The 22,292-nt window shown below is 41.1% G+C and overlaps 1 protein-coding gene across 2 annotated transcripts in view; it reads left to right on the top strand.

The window, feature by feature from the left end:
- Positions 1-22,292, top strand: part of ATF6 (activating transcription factor 6) — a 77,912-nt gene that overhangs the window by 4,704 nt on the left and 50,916 nt on the right. For both annotated transcript variants that reach the window (XM_027713313.2, XM_027713312.2), the window contains exons 7-11: positions 1,514-1,734; positions 7,711-7,896; positions 8,318-8,409; positions 19,974-20,117; positions 21,888-22,007. In XM_027713313.2, the coding sequence (XP_027569114.1) occupies positions 1,514-1,734; positions 7,711-7,896; positions 8,318-8,409; positions 19,974-20,117; positions 21,888-22,007 (763 nt within the window). The remainder of the gene's footprint in view (positions 1-1,513; positions 1,735-7,710; positions 7,897-8,317; positions 8,410-19,973; positions 20,118-21,887; positions 22,008-22,292) is intronic.

Raw genomic sequence — 22,292 nt, 5'->3', positions numbered from 1 at the left:
TGTTAGGCTGCTTAAAACACAGGTCAGCACAGTCAGCGTGACCTAATTCTTATTCCTTCTGATGTTCCAGCTGATAAAATACCATCTGGAATAAGGAATGTTGGGGATAGGGAGTTTTTGGATGTAAGTATAGTACTGTGAAGATCAGCTTCTCCTTTTCCCTGAAGAAAAGTCAGGGCAGTAGTTTCTGTGAGACAGTATAGAGGAAATACTTTTGGGAAAGTATTTCCATGTGATGTTTAAGTGGTGATATGTTTAAAAATTCTATTGTGCCGCTTCCATAATGAAAACCATAAGGATCTTTTGTCATCCCCTGCATATGACAGGTTGGAGCTACCAGTTTGAAATATCCCATTATCTTCAAAGGAGCATGAGAAATTGTATTTTTACAGTCCCTTTTATAAAAGCTTAAAGGGGCAAGCATGGTCTTAGAGCATCACATCCTTTATACATAAAAAAAATTTGAAATAGTCTCAAATTCACTGTTTAAGGTTCTTAAATAGGGTAGTACTAACCCATCGTGTCTTCAAGACTGTGTCTGCAAAAAAAAGGGAGATCCAATCCTGTACCCCATACATAAAAGATCTTGGCACTAGGTATATTACTTCATTTTTTGCCTTCCAGAAGATCGGGTAAATGCTGTAATACACTGTCGTGCGTTTTGGTTGGAATGCTCAGCTGGAATGTGCTGTTTCTGAAAGCTGGCGAGGTCATCCTGTTACAAAGGATTAGAGAGACGTTAATGTGTTTTCAGACAACAAAATATTACTCAAGCACCTGCTTGAGTTAAATGTAGTTGTTGGACTGAAATTTCTTGGACGTGACTGTTTTTAATTCCATTTCAAACTCTGTCAAAATTACCTCATTTTTTCTGCCTGCTTTTCTTTAAACTCTGTTCAGCTTGTGCATAAACTTTCTTGCATAAAACATTTTTTAAAACAAATGGTCTTAGTGTGAATTGAAGCTTTAGCATAAGTTTTGAAAGTGTAACTTGCATTGTTCTTTTTTGTTCATCTTCTATCTCTATGCTATTTTGTATCAGTCAGTGTAGTATGAGTCAATTCTGTTTAGTAAGTTTTCCATTGAATACAGCAATAAAGTAGGTATGAACAAAAGGGAGAAAGAGGATTGAGGAAAGCTGGCTAAGTTCTTTGAAAAAGTTGTCCAGAGTGCTTCAAGTGTTAGCAATACTGAAATGAGTAATGTTTATAATAAGTGTTGAATTTTATTAACTTTGAAGAGCTTTTGGGAGAGAGTTTGATTTATTGGATCCCTTTAATATACGTAATTTTAGTTTGCAGGATGGATTAAGAATCCTGCAAACTTTTAAACTTTTTTTTTCTGTTCCTATTCTGTGCAATATACTAGTGGATTTGAGATAAATTGTGCAAGGCAGGTGGGGAAGCAAGGCTTTCTACCTCCTCTATCAGTATGCCCCTACTGTACACCAAAGTGATGGTGTACAAATCCATTCCATAGGTGCTGAGCTCTGCTGTTTGTTCTTGTGTTCCAGGTCAATCAGTGGTGCTCCCCCAGCCCTCCGTGGTGCAGCTTCAGGCTTCTGGGGTGCTTCCTGCTTCCCAGCCAGTCATTGCTGTCACTGGAGGGACCACACCACTTCAAAACCACACGGTGAATGCGTTGCCTCCAGCTGCTGGAAATGGCTCGACAAGTGGGAAAATACCAGTGACTAAGCCCTTGCTTCAAGGCAGCACACCAGCAATGGGGCTGGATGTAAGTTCTGACTGTGTGTGATAGCTGATAACCAAGGCTTGGAAACAGCTCTCAGTTACCTATTGTATAATAGGTATTGTGGCATCTAATGGGATAACCAGATCCCTTCAGAGTCTCAGGGAAACTCTTAATAGGATTTCTAACGGTAAACAGGGAATCTGGCAGCTTGGCAGAGAACGGGGATGAGCAGCTTGAGATCTGCTGGCCTACCTGGAATTGCAGACCAGGGATGCAGGCGTAGCAAAAGACAGTGATGATACATTCTTTCCATCATTTTTTTTCTCAAGTGCAAGCTCTCAAGGTCTCTTACATACAGGAAGATATATCTGATTTTTGGTTAGTGCTAAACCATTTTTCTAATCCATATAATAAAAACACTCCTTTTGAAATAAATGAATTGGAAATGTCACTGCTTAGTTATTTTTCCATCCCCCTTTATCTCCCCAGATTTTACTTATGATTTTTAGAAACTTCAGGTGTTGAGTTTCAATGAGCCTAATCTCTTCAGGCTCCCTTTTGGTCATATACTGTATGAGTAGAAAAGGTGTAAGCTCTCAACAATCCCTGTGCAAATAAAGAAGTTTTTCCATAGTAACTCACAATAAGCAGTAGGTGTAAACAGAAATAGCTTTTGATATGTGTGGGGTTTTTTTTCTCCTTTCAGCTTTGACATCTTAACTAGATAGAGAACTGGGTGTTAAATTGATTTAGTTCCTAGTAATTTGGAGCTGCTTTGGTTGCATTTTGTTGTCCAAAGAAGGCATAGCTGTGAAAAGTACCAAAGCTTCTTGATTGTGGCTTTTAAACTCTGAGTGCTGTTCTTCAGTGTCATATTCTGAAAGCCATTGTGAGCTGAGGGTCCTGTCACGTCTCTCAATGTAAGGGAGAAAACACTGGTGTCCATTCACATGGAATTTTGCTGTATTAGCTTATTAGCAGTGCAGGTCACTGTATGTCAAAGGCATGTGCCTTCAGCTTCTTTGGAGGGATGTTGCTGTACAGTTTCCTCATGTCTGAGAATTGCCACTCGTGCTTGATATTAAATTCTCCTCACTAATCGTGTTTGTGTGGGGGCTGCATTTTATAATGAAAAATAACGTGCTACAAATAATTCAGGAGACAGAGTACAATGAAAACTTGATATTGAAATTACAAGAAGCTAACAAAGGTCTGACAGGAGACAGTTAAGAGCACTGCATTTTTAAATGGTATTTGCCTGCTATACAAAGCCAAACTGAAGAGACCTGTCAGCAGTCATTTGATTTGAGATTCCCTGTAACCAGGACTAACATGGCACCTTGCCATTGTCTGAATATAAGGGTTAATTGACAAAACCCACTTACTGTCATTTTACTTGATGTACACACCCGTGACAGTCACTAGTCAAATGTAGCCGGGTAATGATCAGCTGTTTGTTTCGAAGGATGGTTGCATGGGTATTTCCACCCAAAGCTGTTTTAGGGCAACAGTTTTAAGGCTTGTGAAATACTGCACATTGTACCTGTGTTTGTTGAAACGTGAAGGAACAGTTGCAAATGCTCTTTGGCACATACTGTGAAAAAGGGCTTTGAGAAGGGACAAATGTTTTGGGATTCAGCTGGCGCCAGCAGGGTTAAATCATCTCGCGGCTGCCTCGGACGCCATATGTGGGCTCAGAGCTGCACAGATGTAGCTGTCATTTGAGCTCTGTAACACGTGTTTTTGTTTGCTAATCTGAGCAGATGTTGCGGGATAAAAAGAAACACTGCAGGACTTTCTTTTGGGCTTAGGAGGGATAAACTGTTGGCTTAACACTCAGCCCTTGCAGTGGGTTATACTGAGATGGGCCGATAGCAAGCCGTTGGCGTGAGGCCCCTCGTGGTGCATGTCCTGGTGGCACACGTTTGTGCAGCCTGCCAGCCGTGGGGAAGTGCCAGGCTTTCTGTGCAGTCACTCCTCACTGGGAAACAGCTTTCCACTGGGAAGTTGAACAAAAGAAACGCTGCCTAAGCAAACCACTCTTCCGGTTGAAGGAAAGAGGCTCTTAATGAAAAGAAACAGATTGCCTTTCCTGTTGCAGTTAAATGATATGAGGGCATAAACAGTAGGTGTGTGAAGCAATTCGGTTTGTGTCCTTATAGGGCCTTTTTCTCATGTTTCCACTTTGTAGTGAGAAAGGATTTAATTCTGCCTCCCAGTTATCTTGATAAAAAAATTTAAAAATCTGGAAAAAATTAGATGATGAAAAATTCCTTCAGCATAGGTGTGGATTTCTGTTGAAACATTTTTCTCTACTGTACATTGTGTAATATTCATATGAAATAAACTCAAGAAAACCCAGAACTTCCATAAGAACGGACAAAAAACTTGTATAGGTTTTGCATTCCTGCACTTGAGATGCATCATTAAAGAGAGCAGCTTTTGTAAGCTGAGTTAAGAAGCCAGCCAATGCAAACTTGAAATGATTTGTACTTTCAGCTCTTCATTAACTTTCCCAGTGTTTGTACAGAAAACTCTTTGGAGTGTGAGAGATGTTCTTACTGCGTTGTGCTAAAGTACAGCTTGCATTGGATTGGAGGTTAAATTTTGCTCATAATTGAGTTTTCTTTGGAAGTAAATTGAGGTAGCAGTGTTTGTTCTTTTTTCCTAAAGTGCATGGCTCTTCATAAGACCTCTGCAGATAGAGGACAATCTGAATCTAGTTAGTCCTGTTTGAAGCAAGGGTTTGCAGTGAACCTTTCAGTTCTCCATATTTACAACACTCTTATGTGCTAGTGGTGGTGTAGTTTTTAAAGCTAGGAAGCAGAAATTGCATCGCTGATTACTGTTTGATGTTAAGGCATATGTTTTCCCTCTATGGTCTGTGTTTCCTGAGGACCAGAAGTTACTATTTTGAGTGGAAAATTAATACAATACAACTTAAAAAGTGGAAGACTGCAAAAGAAGTTAGCAGGGTGTTTGCTGCGTTTAATCTTGGTTCAGGACTTGTACAAAGCAATGTTGCTCAAGCAGGCTGACTTTATAAATTAGTTCCTCTCTCTTCTGATTATCAAAGTGCTCAAGCAGGGAGCATGTTTATTTTGATGCCAGGCCAGCTGTGTAGTGCTTATTGCTATACCACTTCCACGTTCAAGCATTCTTGCACCATTTCACTCACTCAGCTCTTCCCATTTCCTGCATCAGATTTAGGTGGGATTGGGTGTGTAGTTGAGGCTTATTTCCCAGGAAAAGCCCGACAGGAGCTAGAATGTTGACCAAAGGCCTTACATTTTTTAGGGATTGTAAATTAAATTAACTCAAAGATGCAAATATTGGGTTTCATGTAAGCAAGCTTAAGAAATGAGTCAAAATGAAACTGGTGTGGCATAGACCGAAATGCAGTTATTGCTCAGAGCACCTTGAATCGGGCTGGGTAGAGCTGCTGTTCCTCCAGCATCTGGAGGACAGTGAGCAAAGGAGGGCAGTCTGGATGAGATGAACAGTGAGCAAAGGAGGGCAGTCTGGATGAGATGAACAGTGAGCAAAGGAGGGCAGTCTGGATGAGATGAACAGTGAGCAAAGGAGGGCAGTCTGGATGAGATGAACAGTGAGCAAAGGAGGGCAGTCTGGATGAGATGAACAGTGAGCAAAGGAGGGCAGTCTGGATGAGATGAACAGTGAGCAAAGGAGGGCAGTCTGGATGAGATGAACAGTGAGCAAAGGAGGGCAGTCTGGATGAGATGAACAGTGAGCAAAGGAGGGCAGTCTGGATGAGATGAACAGTGAGCAAAGGAGGGCAGTCTGGATGAGATGAACAGTGAGCAAAGGAGGGCAATCTAGATGAACACCCTGTGAAATGTAGCTGGCAGTGTCTGGAACAGCGACAGATGTACCTCAGATGTACTCTTTGTGTACAGGCACTGCACTGGTGCTAACACCATGTTTTCTGCAGGGAAGCACGTTGATTTGCCAGACACTTAATTAAAAGCTATCCAGTAATGAATAATCCTAAGCAGGTCTGCAAACAAGAGTGGATGTAAACAACTTGATCTTCTCTGTTTGACTTCATGATGCAAAACCTCTTTTCAAAAAGAGGAGTGTAACTACTTGTTTGGAATATCTCACAACTCGAGCCAAAGCTGCTGCATGAACTCATTCCTTATTATTTCATCTGTGTACAGTTTAAGTGATCCTGGCCCCAAATTGGTGTGTTCTATACACTGCAGTTCTTGGCTAGCCCGAATGGGGTTTTTTTGTCCAGTTTTTGTATGTCTGCAGAAGTTTTTTTTATATTGAATGTTGTAGTACTTAAAAAATTCAAGACAAAGCTTAGTGTTAATGAAAATATGTTAAAATCTTTTCATTCTCCACTCTGCTAAAGAGAGATACTGGAGTAAGTACAAACAGCTACACTTTCACAGACTTTTGTTGGTGGCAGCAGACTAGACATATAATAAATGATCTTTCTAAAAAGCAATTAGACCAACATGGGGGCAGCCCAGAATGTTAATGCACTGTAACGTGTTTTCTTAGTTTTTGTCACCAGCCTGCAGCATGATGAAGAAGAATGTCATCTTCAAACAACCTGTAGCCACTTTTTTTTGCAGACACCAAAGCTGTAGAGCAACACATTGTCTGCATGCAGGTATATACAAGGAGGGAGTTGGAAAGCTGTGGTTAAGGTTCTTTACAAAGCCAGGCCTTAGCCAGAGCACACTGTCTGAGTTAGTTAATGTTACTATTCTGTGATTTGTTATTTTTTCCCTAGAATAATACTTCTGGAATAGTTCTCATCTGTTTTTCTTTAACTTTCCTTCTCTGATAAGTACAGGTCACTCCAGTGCGTGTGTTGGCAGCTACTGGAGGATATTCAGGTCTGTGTAAGATAGAGCATTTGATTATCTTTCAGAGTAATTGTCATTAAGGCACGTCCAGTTGTAGCTTAATAATGAGATGGAAGTCTTCTGTTCTTAATGAAAACAGAGTTGCTGTTGCTAATCTGTGAGGGAGAGAAAATCAACAGAGTAGTGTTTAAACTTAATATTTCAAGTAGTTTTGTACAGTTCTGCAGTATCCATCATTATTATCCTTGTCAGCAGCAAGATGCTTTCAGTCTGGGTCATCCCACTCAGTGCAAACCACAGAATGAGTAAGTGGTAAAAGACGATGGAGTGTTCCTGCTTGGGAAAAAAATCAGCCACCAGGACTGTTGGAGGATGGGGAGGGGTTACTTTGAACTGTCCCAGTCTGGTCTTGCAGACTGAATGCCTGCTAGTGCTCTCCTGGAGTATATTTGCTGGTTGAACTTCATCCTGAAGCAATCCAGTTTGTGTGCTCTTTCAGAGACTGTTCTGTCAAAGCACATTAAGTGGGACAATCAGGAAATGTGCATCAAAGCCACTCTCCTGATCTGAATTAAAATGTTAGTATAGATGCACCCAGAGACTGCATTTAAACTGCCATGTAAGTGCTTGATACACGTAGAATGTGCAATCTGAGGCCAGCAACAGTATTCAAAAGCTCAAAAACGATATAGCATAGCTGGAAAAGGTACATAAGCAGATGTAATCAGTGTGGAAATGGTTTCCATGCAGAATAGACTGTAAAACTGTAGAACTTCCCTGTTAAGAAAGGAGGTGACTGATTGTAGCCTATAAAATGGTACCTGGTAAAGTGAAGGTGAATGACATTCTTGCTGTCTTGCAGACCTGAAGATGCGTATTTTCTGTCTTTGTGATTTGATGATCAAACTGCTGCTCAAGTATACATTTTGTGTCCCCTATACATAGGAGGTTGAGAATGCATGAAAAAGCAGGCGGTGCAGGGCCCGTTTTTTCATTATCCCTGAGCTACGACTGAGAGGTGTACCACGTGCTGAACATTTCGGCTCATTTGAAACAGAGCGTGAGAAACCATCTGTGCAGACTTTTGACAAAGTGGAGAAGCAGAAATTATGCATGAAATAGAGGCACTTTTAAACTTGTGAATTGTTGACAGGCCTGTGTATCGTCTGTTCAGGTCAATGTCTTGAGACGGCAGCAGCGCATGATCAAAAACCGCGAGTCGGCCTTTCAGTCACGCAAGAAGAAGAAAGAATACATGTTGGGACTGGAGGCGAGGCTGGAGGCAGCCTTGCTGGAGAATGAGAAACTCAAGAAAGAAAACAGCACACTGAAGAGGCAGCTGGATGAAGTAGTATTAGAGGTAAGAGATTGTGATGAAAGTCTGACTTTATATCAAGACAGTTGTTCAGGTGCAAGGTGCTAGAACAGACTCGTGGAAATGTTGTCTGGAAGACCTTTGGGGATTTCTAGACCAGCCTCCCACTCCAGACATGGCTTTCACCAACTCTGGGTCAGGACACCTGTCACGTTACCTGGTTGATTTTTAATTCTTTACTCCATGGTGCTTCTTAAGATTTCACTGAGAAGATAGACGGGGTAGAAGCTGAATATAACGTACAAACAAAAGTTTTATTTTTAAATAGTCCTGTCATGTATTCATACATAATTAGGCAAATATAAATCTAAAAAGCAAGCATCATTTGGTGTATTTAGCTTCTGACATACATTTGCATATCTGTGCCCCTCTTCTATTGCATGTCTTCTGATTTTTTCCTGTCTAGAACCAGAAGCTCAAAGTATCATCTCCAAAGAGAAGGACCCTGTGTGTGATGGTGATACTGGCTTTTATAATGCTCAATTATGGCCCATTGAGGTAAGCTGCATAGAAATTCCTCTTTGCATAGCAAGTTTTCTGTTCTGCAAATTTTGTTTGAATCATTAATACAGGCAGCAGTGTGTTTTAAAGACTGGAGCTTGAAGTCTGACTTCTGTCCTTTATTTTTCTCCTGATTAAGGGAAGATGTATCTGTATAATGGTTCTTTTTTTGGACTCCTTCTGGCACCAAGAGCTAGATCTTGTACTTTTAATTTCTCTTGGCTTGGCATTTTGTTAATCAATGCACCCCAGAGGAGTTTGTCTACTTGGTTTATATCTGAAGAGATTAAGAACTGTGTTTAGAATCCTTTTAGGAAAAAAAGTTACAGACTTCGAGAGCTCATCTGGTCATTTATACCTGTGCTCATTTCAGTACTGATGAGTTGAAGCTGCATTAGTATCCAGTGAGGAAATCCCTCTGTATGTTCCAGTGTTTTGCAGTCCTGACCTTTAGATGTGTCTAGCTGCAATCTCCCTTGTTATTATGAGCCCTGCATTACTTGTCTTCTAGATTTGGTGAACAGGTTTTTCCCTCTACTTGAGTAGTCGAAGTGATAGTCAAAAACCTCTCATTTGAACTGTTATCAGTGGGGCATAGGAACCAGAGAGCAGGAGGGAAATGCTGCATTACTTCCCAGACACTTTAAAATAAAGATCCGTGGAAGAAAGGAGAATAAAAAGCAGTACTTCTTGCACATACTTGTTTATTTAATTTGACTTTGGAACGTAAAGGGGTTTTATACGAAGCAGTTTGCTTTTCCAAAAGGGGATAATGTTTCAGTAGATTCTCAGTCAGCAGTGTCTCCATTTGTCCTCAAAACCCCAGTCAAACTAAAGGAATGGGATGGGATAAATATGGAGGAAGATTTTGTTTCTGACTGTGATAAATTTTTAGAATGTTGGTGTTTGTGTTTTTAATAGTATTAGCAAATCTGCTAAAGCTGAAATTACTTTTGAAGTATTTGCACTTATTGCAAATACTGTGTATCTCAGGCAGTGAAATATAGCTGATAATTTTACTTTGATATGGATAAGGTAGACCATTTCTTAATGCATTTAGGGTCTGTATTATGATGTTTTGACTACCAGGCAGAAAAATCAGCTTCCAGAGATTAAGTGATTGATTTTACATCCCATCTGCATTTCAAATGTTACCACTTGCTTGAGAGAGACACTTGGTGAAAACTACTAGAATTAGTTATCTTTCTGAAGCTGAGGGAAATTCTAGTTGTGTCTGCATTACAGTGAGGTGATGGAATGCATGAAACTCTTGTTAGTGATAAAAGGCTTGGGAACATGGAGAGATGGATGAGAAGTCTTTTACCACAGTGCTCTAAAGCTCCTGTGGCAGCTTCTCTACCCTCAGGAATGAGTAAGCTGTTGAGTTTGATGGCAAGGCACTTCTGTCAAAGGAGGCTGAAAGGTCAGCTTGTGTTCATATCTTTGCAACAGTCCGTAAGTATAGAAATGTGAGAGGGTTAACTTCTTGACGTGTTTGACGTTTAATAAAGTAGATAAAGCAAAAAAGAAATCCTTGGATGTCTGGCTGTTCCTGGCCAGTGCAGTAGCTGAGCATGCCAGTGTGACTGCTGTGCCCGAACCAGGTGGTTTGCATCAGTACTGGATTTAGGCAGTGAAGAGAAATGTATTTGCAAACTTGCCTTTTTTTTTTTTTTTCTCCCTAGCAGAATAAATGCTTTGCACTGCAATTAAAATCCTAGACTTTATCAAGGTGGTGTGAATGATGATTGTGCAATACTCTTTAGAAAACCCAGAATGTGAGCTATACAAACCATTTCTTTAGATTTCACTCCTCCCATACGTGTTTTCTTCCTTTTATAAAGGTGTCACTGAATGGTAGCTCCACAAATGTGATAGTCAGGATTGCTGTTCTGCTTAGTCCTTAACAAGAGGAGCTTCCAGTGTATGTGCTGTTTTTCAGCACCTGCAATTTCTTACAGAAAGAAGTAATTTTTTGTTATAATATCCATGCTAGCTTATAGTTCAGCAAAAGTACTCTTTTCCCCCCAGTTAGCTAACTGTGGAATACCTAATTTCTGTGCAGTGATCTGCTGGAGATAAATATGTTCTGAAACCTTGTGACAGTGTTGCCATTTCTTCTGTGTTGGAAATCATTTAACTTGCACACCTGTGTGGAGGTGTGCCAGCATTCAGGCTCAGGATGTTTTGATTCGGGCATATTAGCAGTGAATAATTATTCAAAACCAGTGAACCATTGCAAAGGGAGAGTGACATCCAAAAGAAAAGCAAAATCATGGGAAGTTCACCCCCTAAATTCTAGAGCAGACTTTGGAATTCCCTTAGCCATCTTTATTGTGAGACGCTTCTCAGGTTCTTAGCTGGAAGTGATAGGATTCTTTGAAGACTTGAGGTAAAACAGAAGGTCAGATATATAGATTTTCTCTTTAGTTATCTATTTCTGTCAGGTAAGAGAAAGAGAAGCAGTTGGATTGTTTTGGGACAGGAATGTGAAGCTGAAGAACAAGACAGTCCTGCAAACCCTCCATGGCCCGCAGTGGGTCGATGGAGGTGCAGTGTATGGGCTCTCAGCATCCCACAAAAAATCCCATCTGGATGATTGGCTGTGTAGTTAGTTCTGTGTTTTCCTCTGCATTAATGGATGTGTGTTGCACTAATACTGGCTCACACATAATTTTTTTAGATTGGTTTTAAGTCTTGTTGACTGTGTATTTGAGTGGTGAGATGTTTGTGATGTTTCATGGAGGACTCCCAAGACTGCTGTTCTACTGTTTTAGGATTATGGGAAGCAGTCCAGGATGTGGCAGCCCTTGGCAAACAAGTTTAGCAGATAAAATTATTCTGCTGCCACATTTTTTCATGCTGACAAATATGTGTATGGGTAATCTGTAATGTTGAATTTGGGAATATGGGAGTGGGGCCGAAAGTCTGGTAGGGAAGCTGGCCTGTTGACACAAGAAATCTGTTGGAAAATACTGGAGGAAGAGTCTAGTCCAGTCTGCTTAGTTGCCAACAAGCTTTTAAGAACATCCTTCAGTCTTGGACACGGCACCAGGTTATCTCTAAGAAATGAATGTAAGTGTAATTAAATATAAATTGAATATCAGTGTGAATTGAGGCTGTGAAAGTGGCTTGTATGGAGTTAGTGGTAACTCTGCATTAGGTTGTACTGTGTTACTAAACTCTGTTGGGTTTGTTGATACTTTATATAGAAAACAGAAACTTTCAGTTATTAAAAGCAGAAGTAATTTAGCAGGAATTGTATTAGTGTAAGTTTCTATTTTATCTGTTTGTTTTACACTAAAAGAAAGGCACCCAGGAATTTCCCATCTGTGTGTCAGTGAACTATTCTGTAATCTTTGTGAATTATTTGGGTTTGGACTTAACATGTATAAAAACCTCCTTTTATTATTATTAAAGAATGATTGGTGAGGTGTACGAAGGGAAAAGGGTATGTTTTGATCCAGCTCCTTGCAGAGGTCACCCCCTTGCCCCAGTCTTGCATACCATGAGGTGCAAGACAGGAATTGGCAATCCGGGGTGTTTGCACGAGAGGCAGTGAGCACACAGACCTTGGCACAGGCAGGGTTGGGAGCTGGGGCCACGGCACCTGGAGCAAGGTATCTGTGAGATCTCCTGCATTCACATGTGCCTTCTGTGAGAGGCAGGCCAGTCACTGCAGCCGCATTCCCAGCTGGCTTCTGGCACTGAGAAACACCTAGTTTGCTGTGCATTTTTGTTTTACCACTTACTACGTGGAATCTGAACATTTTCAAATTATTACAGTTCCTAGATGCCTTTTTTTTCCCCTTGTTTAATTTCCACATTTGTGTTAGACGCTGCCTGTATAGTAACCAGATCTGAAAATGTGTTAAACAAGCACAAACAAGGCTGAAACAAATGGAAACCAAGCCCATGTTCTAGTCTAAACAACCTGTGTATTTATTTTGGGAATATTTTTATTTTGATTCTATTCCCCATTTGAATATAAATTGTCTTGTGTGTGATTTTTTTTTTTTTTTAATGCAAATCCTAAATGTGATAGTAACATTTGCAGGAAAATAACACAACCAATGTATAAAAATCGGGTATGGGAGAATGATCACAAGAAGAAGCAAAAGATAATTTTTCTGCATATCTTCTTTTTGGGAGAGTAGCAGCAAAGCATGTAAAGCAGGTATTTGCTAGTGACCTTAGCATTATTTTTTGGCTATGAAAAAATGTTCAACTACTTATTTTTCCCCCATAATCAGTCTGCTCAAGCTTACATGGTAGCTGTCATCTAGCAGCAGTCTTGGAGCATTTATTAAGATGTCAGCCAGCCAGAATGTGTCCTAAGTACCATTTCAGATATTTAGTGGACAGAAAACAAAATAAAATATGAAGTTGGAGAGAGGAAAGGCAAATTTGCAAAGAGATTGGAACAGGAGGTTTGAAAGGGTGGTGTGATATTTTAATTTTTTATTATTTTTTATTGCTTTTTTGTTAGCTTACAAGTTGACCACCTCTGTATGATTGGAACCTCTTTCAAACTGAAAAACAGACTTGATGGTGTAAAGAAAATTTCTTAAGCTGTATTTGTGGTGGAGGATGACTGAGATGGTGATTGATGGAGCTCAGTAAAGCTGCTACTGCTGCTTCAAAACCTCTTGTGTCCTGTTGACCTAAAGCAGCTGCACTAGAATGGCTGGCCTTTTACAGACTTCATTGCAGCTCCTCTCTAGGGTGTTCTCATGGGTTTTCCTCTGCTTTCCAGGACTATCCTGGAAATTGAATAATCTATTAAAAATTTAGATCCAGTGACCAATCTGCAAATAAAGACACTGGCCTGGCCAGCTGAGAAATGTCATTTATCTGGTATTGTCATGGACTACAGCAAATGAAGAAACAGTGATTTTTTTGACTCCTGAAAGACTTCGGGATGTGTCTCATTCCTTAAATTGGTAGCACAAACAGGAAAAAAAAAAACCACACCAAAAACAGAAGTGGTAAGATTAATCATCTTTTACTAAAAATGAAGAAATTGCCCAAGGATTGTTCAGCTGCATGCTACCACGACCTGCTGCTTGTAAGGATGAAGTAATCAAAACACAAGTCTTCCACCAGGACTGAGATTAGCATCCTACCTAGTCTGCAGGCTGCTAGTCAGTACTAATGTAGCCTGGTGAGGTTTTGGAGCACGAGCAATTTGAGCTGCCAACAGCACCAATTGAGCACACCTATATCGGTGTCACTGTAGTCTTACACAAGTAAGTGTAAGTGCTCTTACACAGGCTGAGCAATCTTGAGTTGGTGTGTGGGAGAGCAGGATGATTCTGAGGTCTGGTGCATTCAGCAGTGTTTTTGTGCAAGTTTTCTCTTGTTTGAGCCTTTGTGGTGGACTCCTTGATTAAAGAAACAGACCCGTCTTGTGGCAAGCAGGAGCCCAGGGATACCTTGGTGGTGGGATGTTGAAAAGTTAGAGAAATAATGCCATAGTTCCCTCAAAGGGAGCATTTGCTGTGTGGGCAAAGGAGCTGATCTCCTTACCGTAACATCACGTGCAGCAAGAGTTGTGTTGCTACAGAGGTGTTGGAGCTGTGTGTTGTGTGCTCGGGTTTGTCACTGCAGATCCCACCCACAGCAGCTGCTCCTGGGCCGAGGTCTGGAGCTCACCCCTGTGCTGCCCTGGCAGGTGAGATCAGTCACGAGATCAAGCAGCATGGTGGTGTGTTTGAAAACACCCCAAATGTCCTCTTGAATAACATGGGCTAAGTAGACTAAAGCCATGTGTCTGGCACCTGCCCAAAATGAAGGGCAGCGACTGGCAACTGAAACACAGCATTATTTTTGCCTTATGTTATTTTGTCGCGTTACCAGTTCTTTCCCAATCGTGTGTGTGCTCCTTCCTCCCTCCATTCCAGTGTGAAGTGGGGCAGATTAGTTGGAACCTCCCATGGCTTGCAATGTAATGGAGGAAGAACCCCCCAGCCAGGTTCCTTGCCTGGCCTTTGCTGCCTTCCAGCTAAGCCTAATCTGGGAGAGGTGCTGAACTGTGAGCATTAAACATTGTGCCGGTGGTCCATGGTTTCCTTCAGCTGCAGGTGGGATGGTGTTGTCTAAATTTGCAGTGGCTACTTGAAACATCTCCAAAAGATGTTCTGGTAGCAGAGAACCAGAGAGTCAGTTTCTTATTCTCACTTCATCCAATCCTGGGACTTTTTACACTTTGTGAAAGATATAAAAGGATTGTTTCTCTGCTTTTTGCAAGCCTCATTAGCCTTCCATATGTCTTCAGGAGGTTGATAGGCTTAAATGTGATATATACCTGAAGTATGCTAACAAACCTGCATCCAAATGATGACAGGCAAAGGGCTATTAATTTCTTACACACTAGCAGAGAGGAACTGGTGAAATGTGAAGAGAAAACTGTTAATGAGTGCAAGAGGCATGAAACAGTGCCATGTGTAGCCAGCTCCATGTCTTCTGGCTGCCAAGGAAATACAGAGCCCTTTGAGTGTTTTAGCAAAAACAGCAGAAGCATCGGAAGGCATTTGCGACTCTGAACACTTGTAATATGGGAAACTTAGTGTAACATTTGTGACACTGAAAAAACATTTTTCAGTGCTGAGTGTACATTTGTGTTGCAGATGACCCACAGTTAGAAAACCGTTTCTGTAGCACACCTTTAGCCTTGTATTGTAGTTTCTCCTTGAAGAGAGAGAGAGGAGTCGAGAGGGAAAGGACAAGCTGAGTAAATTGGACTCAGGTCCAGGTTCCAGACCTTTCAATACCTCTTGTGATGGGTTGATGCTTGAATAAAATTGGATACTTTAAGTTTTTTTACAAACTACAGCTGCAGGAGGAGGAAGTGATTCATTCCTCCTTCCTTTGCTGATCACAGCCACAAGCTTTGGCAACAAAGGCCAGCCCACTTCCAGATAATGGTATAGAGTTTTCCAAGCAGAAGAGAAGTGCTCTGGGTGTCAGTATTTGCTTTCTTCCTTTCTTTTCCAGCAGCTTTATTAAAAATAAATTGCTTTTTAAAGCATGCAAAACACAACAAAAACCACAGAGATCATTCCTCCACTTTGTGTTACTTTCCTCATCTTCCTCTTTCCAGCCCAGTGCTTGGAGAGGGTAGGTCTGGAGCAGCCCGGCAGGGGAAGGTAGAGCCTTGCTCTTGGCAGATGGTGCACTCATCGGGAATAAGAAACAAGAAATACTTTCCAGAGAGTGTCTGGCACTGTGGCAGCCTTGTCTGGAGTCGGTTAGGAAGAGGACAAGGTCTTTGGTTGGTGTCTCCTTGCAATGTCAACTTTAGCTTGTTGGAACCATCACAACTCATACTCAGAGATGGTTCTGTCCCCAGAAAACTCTTTGTTATGATATCACTATTGGCTTTCGTCTACGAATTACTGTACAGCTTAAATGTCAGTATTCAAAAACTTGAAGTGCACAGCCAGAAGCACAAGCAATATTTAGTTCGTGCTCCTGGCAAGACTTGCTTTCACATTTATCAAACTGACGTTCAAACCAAAGAAGTAAAAATACAGCTAAAATATCAGGTGCCATTGAATGCCTGGAGAAGCCATGGCAGCAGTGTTGCTTTTCTTTCCCTCCTATAATCAAATTTATCTACACTTCTGAACAAACATCTGCATGAAATATTTAGTGGTTCTTTCTTTTTTTCCCTTGGATCTGGTTTTGCATCTGAAACAAGCTGATAGCTCAACCAGCTTGGACATGGTGTTCGCGACTTGTGAAAACCCTTTCATGCTCGTGGTGTCTGGGATGTCCAAATGCAGGCTCTAAAGCCTTGGTACACCCCAGGTGTGTAAGTGTGGCCAAACAGGAAAGATTCCAACTTCTACTCTGGCAGTCTTGTCCAGTAAAACCATTTTTCAGCTTCAATTTTTTTTGACTTTTAAGGTGCAGCAGTAACTCAGTTCCTTTGAATAGTAGGACTTGCTCAGGGAAGATATGCTAAAGTGCTCTTCCTTTTCCAAGTTCTCATCTTGTAGCCCAACAGAATGAAAAAACTGCCCATGCTTTTGCCATCTGTCATATTAAAGCAGTTCTTAGAGCAACTATTGATATCTTAGTTGAAAATACTGTTTTTCTGAAGCTTTTTTTTCCTCTGAATGAGATCTTCTACCTTTCTTTCTATGGTTTCTAGTCTCTTCTACCTGATGTTTTTAAATGCCCAGTATTGACTTCATCTTCTGTGTCATGGTGTTGGGATCTGCTCTGTAGACCCTTCCTGTTCCAGCTTGTATTGTTGCTGTTCTGCCTGGCACTTGTAAACCTCAGTATGCCTCAAGTGGACCGATGTTTCCAGATGTAGTTCTGCAGGAGAGGTCCATCCTCTCCCAGCTGCTTGAAGGGATTCCTTGGTCCTAAGTCATGCTTTTTACCCCTGTGTTAATTTGAGATTTCAAAGAAGGAGTATTTCTGATATCCTTTGTCAGACTGTCATGAACCCACTTGGTAAGGAAAGGTCTTTGAGAAGTCAGAGGATACAGACCATTACCTCCATGTCTTCTCCTGTCTGCTTCCTGAAGATGGAGCCCTATTTATAGACAAACTTCACTAGTGACCTCTCGTGGGAGAAGGGAAGAGGAAGAAATGATACAACAGAACAACATCATCTGTTCAGATGGGGAAAAAACTAACAAAACCACCCAAGTAACTAGAAGGTGGAAGAGGGGCAGTATTTCAAGTTGTGGGGCTTTTCCTTATCCAGACAGTTATTTTGGGTTTGGGTCATTGCCACAAACCAAATGAGCAAGAAAGGGGTTTTTAATTTTTTTTTAGGCATATTTTAGGCTTTGAGAAGGAAACTTTTGGTCATCTTCAAGGTACAAAAAGGAATGGGAAAGGGGAGGCAAATGTGGCCCATATGGCTTATGGCAGAAATTGCTGCTAGCCCTGCTTCAAAAGAAGCATTTTGTGGAAAGTAACAATCCTAAAAAGGAAAGATCATTTGAATAGATACCCTAATGCCATATTTTGTTCTCAGTTGGTGCCTGTGTTGTCAGAAGTGGGAGCCATGGTTTATGTCTGTAAGAATGGCAAAATGTACTCTGTTCACTTCCTTCTTTGTCTTTTGCTGCTGAAAATATCTTCTTTCATGTTGAAACATCCCGTACTTGGCTGCTGCCAAAAGTGAAATTTTAATTTTGATGAAAAGATTAAGGTGCTTTAAGCTTGAGAAGAGTAAAAATAAACTTTTCCTCTCTTCTAAATCTGATGCTATAAAATGAGGTGTGTGTGGTTTTGAATGGCTGTAGAGCTAAAACAACTAAATTAAAAAAACTGAAGATTAACTGTGATTGTAGAGCAGTGGGTGTCTTTATCCTGGATGGATTTGGTTTGGATTTCTCTGCTGTTGTTCAGAGCTCAGGGTGAACTGGAGTAGGAATGTATTGCATGTGACACTTCACCTCAAACTGGCCACCCCGCCAAGCTGGAACCTGAAATAAGAATCGCCTTTGCAGAATGAGGCAAATAGGAAGGAAGAACCATCATGGAAAAATGCAAATTTGTTACAGATCTTCTGCTTAGATTTTTGTCAGCTTTAGCTAAGTAATTACATGGAAAGTTCCTCTGGTTCGATGTGTCATTTTGAACAGGAAAGGAGAGAGGTAGGATAGACCAAAATGCCAGATCCAGTAGGTTTGGCAACACACTGGATGGCTGATAGACTTCAGGCTGTGGAGAAAGGGTTTGCAGGAGAGTTACAACTTTTAGATCTTCTGACAGATATTCTTGGTTTGATGAATAAACTACCCTGTCCTTTTAGCTGTCATGACTCCAGGTTAGGTAGAGTGAGGCGTTTCAACAGTGAGCGACTTCCAGCAGGAAGGTGTGGCATCTGTTTAAGCCTCAGCCTTAGTTTTGAGCTCTGGTTCTGAGCTTGAGATGCTGCCAGTTGTGCTGATGCTTTCATTGGAAGAGAAGAAACATGGTCTCATAAAATCCAGTAGATAGTGGAGATGACTTCTGTTAAATTGGATAGCCTGGTGTTACCTGATACGAGGTTATGAATAAACCATCCAGCTTTCCATGCTATGCAGTAGAAGCAATGAAACAGTTGGATATCAGTGCACATAGGCAGTAAGGAAACTGTAAGTACTTTTCTGCCCATTGGCACTAGTGAAAGCAGAGCCTGTAGCAGTTCTGCTCCCCTGACTCAATGGTGCTGCCTAGAAACCTGGAGAAGATGAGGCAGCCAAAGTGATGTCAGCCAGGGTCTAGGATTGCCCTGACTCCTGTGGTTCAGAGTATGACAAAATTATTCACAGGGACACCTGGGTTACTACTAACAGGAGTGCAAATGTGTTGGCAAAAGACGTGAAGTTGTTAGGCAACTCTGTGTGCCTTCTGTGTAGTTGTGCAGTATTTAATCTTGCCCGCCTAGTTTTTGCCTGTCTCTTGTTACCATTTGTATTTGTTGCCTGTTGCAAAGTGATGCCATGTAAAACTAGGAAAATGAGAGATTCCCCTGTAGAGTTTATGCTCTGCTGCACAGGAGAAGTGAGGCATGAATTAAAATGTGCTCTGTGGGCAGTGGTCAGCATGTATGGCAAAGATCTCATTGGTGCGCTGGGGGCTTGTATTTTTGTGTTTTCACCATGTTGCTGCTGGTGATGCTCTGCTGTTGTCAGCCAAGAAGGTTAGGACTTGGGTTTGTAAATACACTTTTTTCAGGAAGCAACCACGTAAAGGCAGCCTCGGGAGAGGAGAAATTGAAGGATTGCTTTTGTGCTCTCAAGATTTCTCACTTGCAAGTCGCCCTTCTGAACTGGGATGCAGTCGATGTTGTACAGCAGTTGGCTGGTCGTTTTTCCAGCTCACATGTGCAGTGCTGCTGCCTTGCTTTGCACAGAGAGCAGCACAGAGGTTCCTGTGCTGCATGGCTGGCTGGATGAGCAGCCCCCAGGGAAGGATCCTGGAATCAATGCAGGCACACACTGGAACAACAGGGTGTCTGGGACCATGGCCTGCTGCTGCTTTGTAGATGGGGCTGTCAGCCCTGCCAGTTGTTCTAAATCCAACTAGAATTGAACATACATGTTTGTGTACAGTTTTGTTAGATGTCTGGCATAACATTCCAGGCTTGCAGCTGCACAGGATTTGGTAGCTAAGTTTTCCTTACATAATGTATTCATATAAACTATGTCAAATGTACTTTAAGGCTGATAAAGTTAAAGTTTAGGGGTGCTTTTATTTGGATATAGATAATTTTATTACGCCTGCAGATCTGGGTTACAAGCAGATTGATCTTTGTTTCATCAGGTGAAGCTTATGTGGGGGGGAACATGAAAAACAGAGCATCAAAATCCTTCAAACAATTAAAACTGAAGAACTGCTTTTCTGTCCACTAATGCTTTGAATGACAGTATTATAGTGACACAAGATATCAAGTTTTTACATTAGATATGGTATGAACCTTATCCGTGTAACATAACAACAGCCAGAAGCTTCTCCACCTGAGAATATTTAACACTTCACAGTCAAGTGCCTTGCAGAGCCTTTATGTGCATGATACATTTTACTATGTTTATTATGTTTTCCAGTATATTCGAAAAGGATCCCAGTGGAGTTGATTCCACTGCGAGTTCTAATCACCGGACCAGAAATCTTCTGGAGTTCTCAGCTGGCCAGGAGTCCAGTGCAGCTCAGAAAATACCTGAGGGCATCATTCCCGAGAAGAGTAATAGGTGAGATGAAAACCTTTAACATATTTTGAGTGACAGAGGGCAATGGTGCTTTTAGCTCTCCCTGCCTTACTGACCTTTTTGGCCAGCGCTATTGCTGTTTTTATAGAGCAGCAGAGCTTACAAACACAGTGTTTTGAAAGCTGGTCTTTTATTATTTAACAAAGTTTACCAGGTTGTTTTTCAAATAATAATGGTATTTTATCTCCAAGATTACCCAATACGTAATGCTTCAGAAGTGTACACGTGGCTGTGCTGCATGGTGTTAGGGAAGAGAGCACATAAACAAGTGTATGTCACAGAGGCTTCCAGAACCTTTTTCAGTCCTTCATCTGTCTGCTTTTTTCCTCTAATCTATATTTTAGCTTGCATAGTTCTGATACTTGTCATATTATCTATATCTGCATACTTTTCAAGCTGGAGTATTTATTTTCTTAGTTGCTCGAGAGAAGACTGGGCAAGTTCACAATTAAGAACACACTCTGAACTTAGCACTGTACATTTTTATAAAACTCTGAGTCCATCCTTGTGTTTTTGCATTATTTAATTAAATACTGGCTTTCAGGCTTCCTAAATCTCTAGCATGCAGTTCATAAGTGAACATATAATTGCCTCCAGATTGAAGTCTGGCTAATACAGCTCATGTTTTCCCCTTACAAGATTTATCCTATTAGACTGTCCCTTTCCAGTAGAGTGTTTTGGCTGGTTGAACAAAGCCAGGCACAGATGTGCAGAAAGCCCTAATGTATTTTGCCATGCAGAAAGAAGGCAATAAATCAAGAGCATTTTAAGGCTGTAGCCATGGTGAGGGCTTTGTGTCCTATGTGGTACATTTCAGACCATGACTTAGGTGATGTAAGAGTAGACTAGTTCTCTTAGGAGGATATGCATGTGCCTGTATCTCCTCCTTTTCTTTCACTGTTTCACCCTGATTTTGGCAAGCTGTGAGCTCTTTGCTGCATATTCTTCTTTATCAGTCCTAGATGCAGTAGACAGGAGAAGCAGACATGAAGATGAAGAGAAAGCTGGGAAAAGGAAGGGAGTGTAAATGAGGCTTTCATGAACTCTTATACCTGATTTTTCAGAAATTGAAGTTTAGGAGCTACAAGTCTATCAAAACCTAGAGGACTAAAGCTGTTACATTGATAACTTATCAAGGGAGAAACTTATAATAGGTATTGTGATAAGTAGTTAACCCCTCAAGAGGTGCTGAGAGTGTTATGGATTTTTGTACTGAGAAATAGATGCTCCTTTTCACTTTTTGTCAAAACCAAACTAGATTCTGGAGACACTTGGAGATGTAAGTCCTCTCCATTCAGTTGTAATGTAGTTCGTGGCTGCTCCATTGTTGTATAGCTCGTGGTCTTTACATCTGCATGGTTTTAGTCGATAATAAATTTAGTATTTCTGTAGCACAGCTCTGGAATGAAAAAGAAAGTTGCCTCTGCAGAGATCACATAGTTTACATACTATGAGGAATATTTTACAGGCTACATTTTCTTTCAATATCTGGCCTTTATGGGAAGAGATCCAACATCTGCTAATGCTCAACTGTCTTCCCTGTGTTGAGTGCTGTCAGACCCCATTGAGGAATTGACTGAGAACATTGGATGTTTGATAGGAATTGTTATTCACCTGTTTCGAAGGTCCCAAGGGAGCAGCTATAACATTTGTGGGTCTGCTGATATTAGTGCTCATTCTCTGGATTTGGTCAAAGGTCCATAAAAAAGTATTTTAAGGGATTTCTTGATATCCTTTTCTTTATTTTTCCAGGTATGATCGTTCTGTGTCTGATAATAAAGCACTAATGATAGTCTCAGAAGAGCCACTTTTATATATTTCACCACCACCCCCGCCCTGTCGGCCTCTGATCAACCGGACAGAGTCACTGAGGTGAGCAATCAACCTTTTCTGAGTGTTTAAGGTTTACTAGGAGTTGAGATACAAATTCTGTGTTGGCTGAGTGCTACTGGACAGACAGCTGTGAGTGATGTTATTGTACATTCATAGAGTTCCTCCAGTACGTGACCAGTGTCTGTCTAAACGTCTGCACTGTCCAGTGTCTGCTGCCATAAGGACAGCTCGACTTGGATCTTTGTAATCTTTTGATGGTTTTAGTCATGATTTTCACTCTGTTTTCACACTGGTCATTTGCAGTAACTGAATAACAGTTTTCTG

Source organism: Pipra filicauda, unplaced genomic scaffold (genome assembly GCF_003945595.2).
Source record: "Pipra filicauda isolate LSUMZ 115617 unplaced genomic scaffold, ASM394559v2 scaffold76_size2844353_pilon, whole genome shotgun sequence".
Taxonomy (NCBI): Eukaryota; Metazoa; Chordata; class Aves; order Passeriformes; family Pipridae; genus Pipra; species Pipra filicauda.
Note: the sequence above shows the minus strand (reverse complement) of the source record. Positions and strands in the feature narration are given on the sequence as shown.